Source organism: Vidua chalybeata, chromosome 2 (genome assembly GCF_026979565.1).
Source record: "Vidua chalybeata isolate OUT-0048 chromosome 2, bVidCha1 merged haplotype, whole genome shotgun sequence".
In the NCBI taxonomy this organism is placed as follows: domain Eukaryota; kingdom Metazoa; phylum Chordata; class Aves; order Passeriformes; family Viduidae; genus Vidua; species Vidua chalybeata.
The window spans coordinates 70,541,834-70,554,196 of record NC_071531.1 but is presented as its reverse complement, the minus strand read 5'-3'; the positions used below and the strand labels follow the sequence as shown (position 1 = coordinate 70,554,196).

At 40.8% G+C, this 12,363-nt stretch overlaps 1 protein-coding gene across 2 annotated transcripts in view; it reads left to right on the top strand.

The window, feature by feature from the left end:
- The window catches only part of GSK3B (glycogen synthase kinase 3 beta), a 142,954-nt gene that overhangs the window by 123,156 nt on the left and 7,435 nt on the right, over positions 1-12,363 (top strand). The window contains exons 9-10 of one of the 2 annotated variants that reach the window (XM_053936528.1): positions 4,313-4,351; positions 6,701-6,887. In XM_053936528.1, the coding sequence (XP_053792503.1) occupies positions 4,313-4,351; positions 6,701-6,887 (226 nt within the window). The remainder of the gene's footprint in view (positions 1-4,312; positions 4,352-6,700; positions 6,888-12,363) is intronic. The other variant, XM_053936529.1, reaches the window with a different exon arrangement.

Genomic DNA, 12,363 nt, shown 5'->3' with positions numbered 1-12,363 from the left:
GGTATTAAGTTCATCATGGAGCCGGGTCAGTTCTCCACCTCCCACCTGCATATTCCTGAAATGCATTAGGCTTCGCAGGGTGGTAAAAACCTCTTGAACAACACATGCTCAGAATTTGAATCAATTTCCTTTACCCTAACTGACCATTCTGACCAGACTGCAGATATTGGAACAAGGGACCAGGGCAGACCTGCATGTCCAAAAGGGCAGAACTCCCATTTCCAGCATGAGCTGGACTTGATTTATGCCTGTTGTAAAACTGTGCCTTGACCTTTTTCTAAAGAGTACAGCTCTGGTTTTTGCTTGATGTGTAATGACTTACAAACAAAGAGTGAAAACAGCTCTTCTAGAGACTAACTTAAAAGAAAAAAAAAAAAGTTTTTCTGGCAAGTTCATATTTGTCAGCTCCTTTTGCAGCAGCAATGATTTTTGACAGTGTAAATCTCTTATTTTACATGGCTGAGCAAAGAAGCCAGGTTTGCTGGGTGGTAAATTGCCCTGCCTCTGCCCAATTCGTATGCAGTAAAGAAAGTACTGCTTAACAGTAGATGAGTGAGCACTAATGCAACATTAGGAAAGGATTTCCATCAGTGACTATGGAAATCAAATGCTAAATTTAACATGTCTTCTGCAGTGTACCATCTGTTTAGCCATGCCACTGCAACACATCTGTCTAGGCTATTCATAGCAGCTGTCCAGCGAGATTGAGAGCACTGAGGTACATTTTTGGGGGTTCTCTCTCAGGAGAAGGGGAGCTGTTCAGTTCCTCTTAGCTTTGTTGCTTTCCTTTGGAGCTCGGTAGAAGCAGAGCACATGCACTGGGTAACAAACGCGAGCTCGTTCTGTCTCCACAGGGTCCTCAATGGAAGGAGCCCAGTAAAAAGTGTGTGGTCTCAACAAGAAGTAGCTTTGAAGACAGGTTCCTGGTCCTGTTCCCAGTTCTGTGTTGGCTCATTTGTAGGCCACTTAACCCTTCTGTCTTTACTTCATTTTCCCCTGTCTAAGTGCCATCAGACAGGAATTCTTGACTAATCAGGCATTTACCATTTCTGAGGTGCTTTTAGAAAAAACATAGAGGGAATTAATCAGAGAAGGAAGTTCGGGGGCTTATATATATTTTAAAATATCTCCCAACACCACTGCCTCTTTTGTGGACATCTTTTAACCTCTGTTTTTTATCACATGAGTTTTGTACACTTCAAAATAGCCAAATGGCATATTTCAGAAATCCCATGTTGAAATTCTCAGGCTTTTGGAACAAGAGCTTCAGATGCAGCCTTGGGGTTTTTTGTGCCCGGTAGAGCTCAGTGCATACATTGCTGTCTTGAGTGTGTCTCTTCCCTCTTCTTTTGTTTGTGAATGTGTTGTGTTTCTCATGAGCCTTATTGTGTTAAATTTGGGTGATCAAAATGATGCTTCATAGTAATTGTATTGTATGATAGCATTTTTTAAAAGTTGATTTGAGGGTTGTGTTCTACATTGATGACTTGGCTTGTAAACAGCACAAGGTTTTGGTTGAAGGGAGGAGCTTTCTCTCTTACCTAATGTTCATATGCAATAAAAAATGTGCTTACAAGCCGAAAGGATGTGCACAGACTGTCAGCCTTGAATCGGTGGTGTGGGTGGTTCTTGGCAAAGCATGTGAGTCTGAAGCTGGTGAGGAAATTTTTAACCATGGTGTCACAAACTTGATGTGTTAGCAACAGGTGTCATTTCCCTAAGCCTCTGCTCTCTTAGGTAGCACAGCATGCAGGCAATATTCACAATCTGCATGCAAGACACACAGTGGCTGATGGCATGAAATCATGTCTTTTAATACACACTGACTAGAAGAGCACCTTGGTGTCACATTGTGAAGCTTTGGCTTTGGGGCTTAATTACGCCAAGACGATGGAGCTCGTGTTGTGCATGGAAAGTTTGTTTGAGGAATGTCAATGAATTGAAAGTCAGAGCAACCATTCTGTTAAAACAATACTTAGCTCTTGCCCCATGTGGTTTTATTTGAGAGCTGAATGCTGATGTGGGTGAAGTGAAATAGGAGAATTCTGTGCTTTCCATCCTTTTTGTTTCATCTTTCCATATGTGCAGAAAAATAAAATTCAGAAGAGGCGTAAAGTCCGCTACACTGGTAGGAACTATTTCCAATTAGTAAGATAAAATGTGACTGCTCTGCTAGTGCACAAAGCCTTCATCTGAATTGAAGTCTCTTGGTGATGAGAGCTGTGTAGTGCACCAGGGGAACTTAAGCCTGAAATGTTGAAGAAGGTGGTAGTTCCAGAAAAATGAAGGGGGAGTAATAATAAAAAAAATTGCATTGATAGCAGTTCAGCTTAAGAGGAGGGAGGAGTGTGTCAGGCCTTGCTGACTCGCTCTTATGGTCTGTCAGTATTTGAGCACCACTAGCAAGCCTGAACAAAGAAACAACTCGCACTGGTCCCTCAGCTACTTGGTGAGGTACAGATTTATTGGCATCTGAAGGGGGGAAGGAAAAACCAACAAAAGCATCAAAAGCTGTGGCTTTGGATGAGTCAGCATTTCCATTTGACATGATCATCCAGAGATTTTTGTAACTCATCCAAAAAAACCCCCAAAGAAAAACCAGCAGCCTGGGTCTCAGCCTGAAATTCATTTGCTTTGCAGAAACAAGAGGTTTTGAGTTATTCAAGTGCAAATTTTTCTTGAAGAATATTGTATGTAAAGCCTTTTTTTTGCATTTGTTTATCTCCAAAACAGGTTCATTTTTTAAAATGAAAACTTGAGCCTTCGGTCCCTCCTGTGGACAAATAGCCTTACACAAGGTCTTGTTTCATTTTAGAAAAATGAATTGCTGCGCCGGTGGGGTAGTATTTGATTGCTTTAAAAGTTCCTGTCAGTGTTTTATTTTTGGTTTTGATTTTGTTTGTGGACTTGCTGTGCCTTTTGCCCGGCCATATTTAGTCTGCATACTAAATGTTAGTCTACCCAAACACTTTGTGCACTTAGCTTTTATTCCTTTTTTTTTTTTTTTTCTCTCTCTTTTTTCTTTCCTTTTTTTTTTTTCCTTTCTTTTTTTTTTTTTTTTTTCTTTTGCTTTCACCCAAATGTATTTTAGACCGAGACAGACTTTGCTCCGATGGGCCGGATTTTAGTCCGTGCACTAAATTTTAGTCCGCAGACTAAAAATAATCCGCGGATTATTTACTAAATTGATTCCCTCACTGAGAACTACAGAGACTTTAAACTCCTGCTGAGACATATGTGCAAGGGGCTTCACGGCTCACAAGTCCCACTGTTTGTCCATCCTCCCGCTCCTTCCCACCACGGAGCATCAGCCCAGCCTTGGCGTTGGTGCCCTGTGGCATGGAAGTGCTGGCATAGCCATTGCCGTGGGCAGCAGCTGCTCGTGTAGTTCTCGGTGGGTGAATTGGGCAGCTTTCCCGGGGGAACTTTGCTGAATGGGAAGAGCTAAAAGACCGTAGAGGGCTTTGCTTTTATTTCTTAGGCTGTTATTCAAAAGGGAGGCGGGAGGGGACAAATTGAGGAGGAAAAAAATTCTTAAGTAACGGGTGCGACGGGTATGAGGGGGAATAAACCCGCAATAGAGAGAAATTTAGTCCATACCCGCACTCCTGAGGTGGTACGTCCAGTTCCTGAAGAATCCTAAAGAGATAATGCCAGCAAACAAAACCCAGTGGAGGGGGAAGTCAATCCAAAATGGAGAATAATCCGCGGCGGCCTGAGGTACTTGTAGTGCACACAAATTAAAAATATCCAAATTTAAAGCGTAGATCTCAGATTTTTACTTCATCTTCAGCACAAATTACAAATTTCTAGGGATTTGGGTTTTTCTGAGAAAAACCCAAACCCATTCAAAAGTTTACATTTTGTGTCTGGGACAGATTTACAAGTGGGATGGATCTTTGGAGAGAAACTAATCTGGCCACTTGGTTCTGTGGACATTTATATCCAGGACCAAGGACTGAAAATTCTTTATTATGGCAATTTCAATTACCCTTTTAGTTCAAGTTAGAGTTTTGATTTCAATTTTTTTTATTTTTTTAGTAAATGCACTGGCATTGGAACATAAATTTCATATAGAAATGTTTCTATACTATGCCTCACCATTGCACAATCGATTTTTTGGCATACACTGTGGTGAAGTTGGACTTGCTGCTATGGAGACTGATGTTTAAAGTTCTAATTGTATAAACATTTACTATGTCCCCCACACCATGGATTTCTTATAATATTGGCTATATTTTTCCTTGCTGGACTATTCTCTTTTGGATTGACTCCCCCTGTTTGGATTATTTCACTGCATTATCATCTTTAGGACTCGTCAGGAACAGGACATTTCACCTCAGGAGTACGGGTATGTACTTAAATATTTTTTCAAATTACTAGGCCTAGCCTTGAAAAAATAAAGGAGAGAAATGCTAGAAGTGGAATAAATGAGTTCAAACTGCATCCTTGAGGCAGTAGCCAGGCAAATGTAACACGAGGTGATAGAGATGAGATGGGCATAGACCTGTAACTTGCTTCATGTGTTAGTCACCCCTTGTTGCAGGGGAAGGCTATGTGAGCCCTCCTAGTATATATATATTTTTTTTCCCCTTCCTGGTTTGAAGTAGTGAGGGCAGACTTTGGGAACTGCCTACCCCAAATGACTAATTCCAGATCCAAAAGCAGGCTGAGCAGTTCATAACAGGGTTTAGGAAACATGTTAGGGTTTCAAGGACTTGAAAATGAAGGGTTTGAATGGACAAGCAAGTACTCCTTTTACATGTGTCAGATTTGTGACTGTCTGCCTACTAATTTTCTCAATATAAGGGCTTGTCATCTTTGCCTTAAGGAAATAAAATTATTTTCTTTTTAAAATCTGTATAGTGCCATATATGTGAGCTGAGGAGAAAAACACAGCTAAGAGTGAAGTACTAAAATTTCAAGCTGTGATAAATCAATCTTGTTAAAATATTACTGTGAAGGTGCATGAGGGAGGCCTCTCATTAAATTTTACCTCTCATTAAATACAGAACAACTTCACTTCTGTGGGTTTACCTCAAGACATACACATTTGTGCTACTTACCGTGTGGAGGTGGGGGGAAGCCAGAAGGCTTTTTGTTTTTTAACTGGAGACAGTCTTGGATTTTGTTCTGGTCAGGCTGTGACTTGGGAGTAATAATTGCATCCTCTCTGAGCTGTGGTCACAAGCTCTGCAGGCAGCGGGCACAAAGCAGCTTCTGCTGCCTTTTCAGTAACACAGTCGTCAGTACAGGTTCTCTGCCAGTAGTGTTAAACTAAAGCCTTTCTTTTTGTCATTATAGGCCTCATGTGAAAACTTTAGCAGTCTGTTTTGCAAAAACTTGGTAGTAGGAATAAAGTCGAGTCTTCCTGTCTGTGGCTCCCTGACTCTACTAGTCAGGATTCCTTGCTACACAAGTTAGCACAGCACACACTGCAGCAAACCCAGTGCTGCTGGCCCTGCTGGGTACCAGGGGCAGGAAATTTCAGTCCCTGCAGAACTTGGCTTTTGTGTTTGATTCTCATTCAAGAGAGCATATATGCCTGGTTTAAAACCTTCTTTCTAAAAGAGTGCCTGTGCAAGTTTTTTGTCTGTGATTATCTAGCATGTCATGCACTGATTTTTTTTTTTCCTTCTTTTTTTCTTTTTCTTTCTCTCCTTGGTGCTGTGTGGCTTGAGTTCACCTGCACTGGTGCAAAGGCATTTTGCATTACCTCAATTTTTACCAAAAATGCTGGCATCAGAACTTAAAACTCACACCCACCCTATTCCATTTACCCCAGACTGCATTTTACCTGCAACATAGCAAGAGACAAATGCTTGAGGCAGCCATCCAGGTCATGTACATGATTTACTCCTATTTTGCTTACAATGGAATGAGAAAGGATTATGGAGAGTGTGGTTAGCAGTGGGTAGAACAATTCTTAGAGGCTTAAAACAAAGCTGCAGTGTAGAACTGCTTTTTGTAATCACTCCAAGTGAAAATCTGTTAGATTAAAATAGTTGGTTTTCTTGACAAAATTTTCAGCTGTCCTTATAAATACCAAATGTGCAGGAATTATCCCTATAAACTTACAGGAGTAGTTTGCCAGAATAAGGTCGCAGAAGGAGTAACTTGCAAATTGGAGCTAGACATTTCCTGCACCCCACCCGTGCTTTCCTTGTTGTTCTCCAAAGCTGAACAGCAGCCTCCATAGCAACAGTCTGACCTGCCTGCCTGCAAAAGTCCGTGTTAGTAAGACTTCCTTCACTAGCCAGAAAAAAACCCAACCCAAAACCATAGCGGGGCTGTATTATATTTTTACATTCAGTGAATCCTGCTCATTTTGAACCTTCTTCCCCACCTTCACTCCATCCCATATGCATGGCTGGTAGCACCTGTGTGTGTTTGTCATGATTTTTTGAATGAGTTTCCCCTTCATTCTCAAAGTTGTTTTTCTGAGTGCGCTCTCATTAAGTCTCTTGCTGGCATTGCACCTTCACTCTAGTGCAAGGCGTTGCAATTAACCCTTTCTCAACCCCAGGAATGGATTTTTCCACACTTACTGCAGGACTTTGATTAGCGCAAACTGCAAGTTTGTTCCAGCTTGCTGGGCAATGAGAGGTTTAATTGCTCTGACTTGCTTCTGGTCAACAGAGAGACGAGACCTAGCCAGACAACATGTTTCTCCTTGCTTGTTTTCTTGCTGTCCCCGCAGGTCTTCCGGCCCCGCACTCCCCCCGAAGCAATTGCGCTATGTAGCCGCCTGCTGGAGTACACCCCCACGGCCCGCCTGACTCCCCTGGAGGCCTGTGCGCACTCTTTCTTCGATGAACTACGGGACCCAAACGTCAAGTTACCAAACGGGCGAGATAAACCTGCACTCTTCAATTTCACCACTCAAGGTAGACTGAGAGCGTTGAAGGATCCCTTCTTTAGGAGGAAGCGGTGGGATAAATGTTGGCTGCAATGCAGATGTTACTCCCTTGGGAGTAAAAATCTCTGAGTGTTACTAAGTTTATTAAGTAATTGCATAACAAGGTGTCCTTTTCAAAAGGAGAGGAAGGGGTCTTGACGTTACAGGATTTTCAGAGTCTTGGTTCCTCCAATTCGGTTTTGCTGAGGTGCCGAGGGTGGTTGTTACTGGACTGCATCAGGAAGGATTACAATGCTTATAGCATGTGTCTGCAGAGTATGAATATGAATAGGTCAGAGTCTGCAACTGGGCTGATGGCTTTGTGTGAAATATCACAGTCAGTGGACCATGCAGGTTAGAATATTATTTAGAGATGGTCCTGCTTCTTCTTACCTGAAACACCATAGCCAAGTAGTAATGCATGTTAGGTTTGGCAGGGAGGTTTGTAGTGTTGCTGCCCATTTTGGTTCTGGATGCAAGATAAATACAGATGCTTTACTGTCCAGATTTTATATGCTGTACAGTTCATCTGGCATTACACTGACTCAGTCATTTAGAAACTGTAAAAATACATGTACAACTAACTTTCTTATTTGAAGCCAGGCTAGTATCAGATTTTAAAACCATTCATCTCTTTTTTTTCTACAGAAGTCAGAAATGCAAAACTGATATCCCTCCCCCCCAGAATAGTTTTGCCTGCCAAAACAGAACATGTGAGAAGTATGGCATACAAATATGCTTATCATTAATTTTGGAGCACTTTTTCTGTTGTTTTTCTTTAAGCGATTCGCTGCCAACTCTCACCCTTTGAGCAAGAATGTTCTGTATGCATTTTCTGTTGAAAGTCTAAAAAACATCTTTTGGCCCATTTAGCATTAATGTAATTTTTCAGACTCTTTAGTGCATGTTGTGTCCTTCTTACAAAAGGTGAAAGAGCTCTCTCCTTCCACTTGTAGAGCCTTTTTATTTAAAAAATAAAAGGCCATTTATGAAGCATAAACACATTAAAGTGGTCAAGTAAATAGCTTGTGCTTCCAGGTCACTGTCCTCTGTGCTGATTTCTATATCTGTTGTTAGAAATTTAGTAGTTATGTTACAAGTGCTTCGTTGTACTCCTGGATTGCCTTTTGTTTTGCCCCTCTAAGGCCGTCTTCGGTAGCTAAAATAGTTTTGATCCCAGTATCTTAATACAGCTTCACCCCTGTTCTTTTTGAAAGTACTGATTAATTGTTTCATGATGACATTAAGATTGAACTTACCTACTACACAAAAATAAGGTTTTTAAAAATATTTGGAAGGCTTTATAGTGAGTCAATTCAAAATGTTTTTCTTAGGGGAAAAACAGTTACATGTATTGGGAGTGTGTCCCTGGTTCCCCTCAGATAGTGTAGAAGCTGCTGGCTAAGTTACCCTAATGCTGAAGCAAGTTTAAAGCACCTCTTTTGCCATCCTAAAGAGCTCATGTGCCTTCCCTCACAAAGCAGCTCCTGGGAATGGTAAGAGAAAAGAGTTCCTGTGGAGCAATTTCCTTAAGATAAAAAAAGGAAATTTCTATCATCTACAGGTCCCAGTTTTACCATCTATAAGGGAAGATAGGACACAGGCTGATCATTAATGCATTTCCAAACATGCTTTGTTGCAGGTGACCAGTCAAACTCAAAATAAACCCCAAACCAGAGTTATTTTTAAATACCTCAATACGTTGCTTAGCACAGTGATTTGAAGAACTTTGTAGTTGATAAATGTACAGCAGTCCTGACTATGAACTCAAGATATACAAGAAGCTTTTGCTTCTTCTGTGACTACTGTTCAGTCCTTGTTCTTTGGTCTTTACTGTTCAAGGTTCCATCAAATTGGCTACTCCAGCGCAGAAATCCCAACTAGGAAACAGATCATTAGATGGATAATGAGTGATGTTGAGTCATCTGTGGTGATTTAAAAAGTAATGAAAGACAATTTTGTTTTAAATAGCATTTGTTTTCAACAGGCAATATTAAGTTCTAGAAGTGTTTGATTTGGCTGTAGCCAGTTGCCTGAAACCCATGAAGTAGGAGGTGACTGCAGAGGGCTTGAAGGCAAAGCTGTTAGAAATGACAAGATAAATCTGACCATTAAGGCATTGGACTGATTTTCAAAAAGAAATTAAACAGCATATCAAATCTCCTGATTTGGGTGCTGATGCTGCTCAGATAGAGTCTAGAAAAAGAGCAGTGAGGGTATATGGAAGATCAAGATCATGGTCTTTGGCAGCCAGCTGTAGTTGTGGGGCATGTAGTAGGTGGGTAGCCATGTAGTTGTGGGTGTTTATCTTAGAGATTAAATCTGTTGAAGAGACCATTGTCTGGTCATTTGTAATGAAAAGTTTGCCTGAAAGTTTTTCTTAATTTTTAAAAATTAGCATTATATGCTAATTGGGTTTTGAAAAAGTTATTTTGGCTAAGGAAGTATCTCTGCTAGCCACAGAGCTGCAATTCAGTTAGGCTTTTAGATCTGCAAGACAAAAAACAATTTTTCTCTTAGAAACCACATTTTCAAATAGTCTGTGAAATGACTGCCATTTCCTAAATCACTTATAACATGCCAGCAATTGTGCTGTGTCACAAAAGTTAATGTCACTCCATGTTGGCCACTGAAGACTGTAAAATTCTTTCATTGATTCAGCACTTAATAATGGTTATCATGCTTCACAAAGATGAATTACTTTTTTATTGAAGGGGGAGTGCATTGGGATTTTTGCTTGTTTATATTTTAATGACCCTACCCTGTGACCCTTAATTCTTTTTTTCTTTAGAGAGATATATATGTGTATGTTTATGTGTATATATAATGGAAAGTTTGTTATTGTGACCAAAAAAAAGCCCTGGTAGAAGAGCAATTTTTCCAGGTAATTCCTGGAGTGTTGATTTATCAAGTATAATAATACTGAAAAAGAACACTGCACTGTTTCCCAATACCAGGCATTTTCTTGTGTTTGGAGAATGAAGGTGATCTGGTCTTCTAGTAAAACTGGACATTTTCATTCCTGCTCCTTTTTGGAGATCGTAAGTGGCTGCAAATGGTATGATTTGAAAGCCAAAGGTGTTCTCCCAGGTGATGTGGATGGGAGTTGGGTCTCATAAATTAATTGTGATAGCTGCTCTGTTCACATCATTATATTGAAAACTTTTGTCTGGATTGCCTTGACCACAATAGCTTCTTGCAGCTGTACTGGTTGTATTAACCCAGCCCTGAGCTGCACATTTGGTTTCCATAACCAGGCTACAGCTGAACACCCTGCCCAAATAAGGACAAAGATTCTCAGTATTTTGTAGACTGCAGATAATCACAGGTCAAACTTGCTCCTCAGTATTGCCATGTCTCATCCTTAGAGATGGGATAGGTGCAAAAATAAATTATAGCAAAAATTCAAACAAGTTCTCAAGCAAAGCTGCTATTAAACTTCAACCAAAAGAGTCCACTTTATTTTGTTTATATCTCTTCTGAATTGGCCTGCTCCTCTTAAGTTCAAGACATTCAGAGTATGCTGAATTTAAGAAACATCATATTGAGAAAGATAATGTGAGGTTTGAGAAGGGAACAAGAACAGTCTTCTAGTCCCTATGAAAGTTCCTTAAGATAGCTTCAGAGAAATGGTTGCACTTGCATTAAGCACAACAAAAAGCCATTATTATTGCCACAATACAAAAGGAGGTGTTCTGACAACATTAGATGAAGAAGGAATGAGGAGAGGGTCAAAGTGCCCTTGCAAGGGTGGTGTTCTGTCTGGTCAACTAGTTTTTGGGCTACAGCAACACTGACAGTCTGTAGCTGCACCTCAAGGCACTGTGCAGCACCGGAAGGTAGCAAGTGTCATGGGATTTCCTTGTTTTAGTTCTGCTTTTGTTTGGATTACAGCTCTGTATTGTTTCAAGTGATGAGCAGAAAATAATGCAGGGGTGATAGAAACTTTCAAAAGAGCAATGTAAAGAGTAAGTTCCCAGTAATAACAGACTTGAGAAACAGATTTGGAAAAAAATACTAAGGGAGCAACATTTTCTAGCACAAAGCAGCTATAATACCCAAGATAGTATTGAAGTATAGGTTTATAACTGGTGTTCACTTTGACATGTAAGGATTCATGTTTCTTCAGTTTATTTTTCCATTTAAAATGGAGATCCATAAATTCTGCATAACATTATGAATATATGAATTCTGAATTACTCCCACATGAATTGAGGATTTTGTATTTGTACAAGTGCTGTGAATACTGAGGCTTTCTAAAAGGACTAGCTAGGTCTGCTTAGACCTGAATGGAGTATTACAAGATATATGGGTTGCAGGTAGTGTAACAACCTGCTTGCATTCATAAGTGCCGTAACACCAACTTAAAATGTGTAGTAATAAGAGGCTTGTAATCGGGAGTCTTCTGCCTCTTGCCCTCCCAGCGGTAATGAAACTTAATGTAACAGCAGAGAAAAAAATATCAGCAAGTGGACTGCTGCTCCCTTTAGGCCCTGAGTTTAGAGCTAGCATTAAAAAATAGCAATAGCCTCTTAAAAATGAGCCCAAATAATTTGAGACTGTGTCCAAAAGCTCCTTACTGAACCTATGCCACAATTTGGCTGGGCTTCTGTACAGCCTGTGCTATCTGGAGGTCTTGCATAAAAGGCTGTCTATTCTCCTGTTCTCATTTCTCCTCCAGATGACCTCCTGGAGCTCCAAAAGTCATCAGTCTCCTTCTGTGAGGTGACTGTTCACATCCTTTTTACCGGATGTTGCTTTCTCAGGAGACAGCCAGTCGCTCCTGTTTCTGAAACAAACAGGACCTGTCTTGTCTCGGCTCAGTCCCACCTTCTGTGAGGCACTACATTCTCTTGAAAGGGTGCCAGAAGATTGTCATTTGTTGGCAATGTGTTGCCCTTAATCCTCCCACAGTTGTGGCTGTAAGATGCCTATTTCTCATTCTGATACACACTGGAGCTATATTAGATTTGGAGCCTAAAAGACATTACTATTTTTTCCCTGGTTAATGTCTTCAGACAGAATGATTGCATCATTTTGTTGTCCATTTAAATTGCCCAGCTGACCAATTCCCTTTGCCTTTCCCTGTCCTTTCAAAGGATACGTTACCTCTTCTTGGCCTCGCTCAAGGAGACTGCTGTGAGAGATTGGTCTTGGGTTCCCGGGTCCTTGAGAAAAAATGATGCTTGAGTGAGCCAAAGAACTAATCCCTGAAGCTCTTGGAGCAACTGTTGCAGCTGCTTGTTTGCTGAACCAGTGCCCAAAGCAGCACCACTGTTATCAGCCTTCTCCCTGGGACTGATTGCAGGTGGGCTTGTGAAGAAGGGGATCCTTCTCCAGTGCTCAGAAGGAAACAGCATTGTCAGGCCATTGACAAGGTACCGGCTTGGCTGGTTCTTTGCTCACTCCCAAGCCACTCTCTTTCTCTAGGAAGTTTCTCCTTTGCACCACTGTCTGTAGTTTTG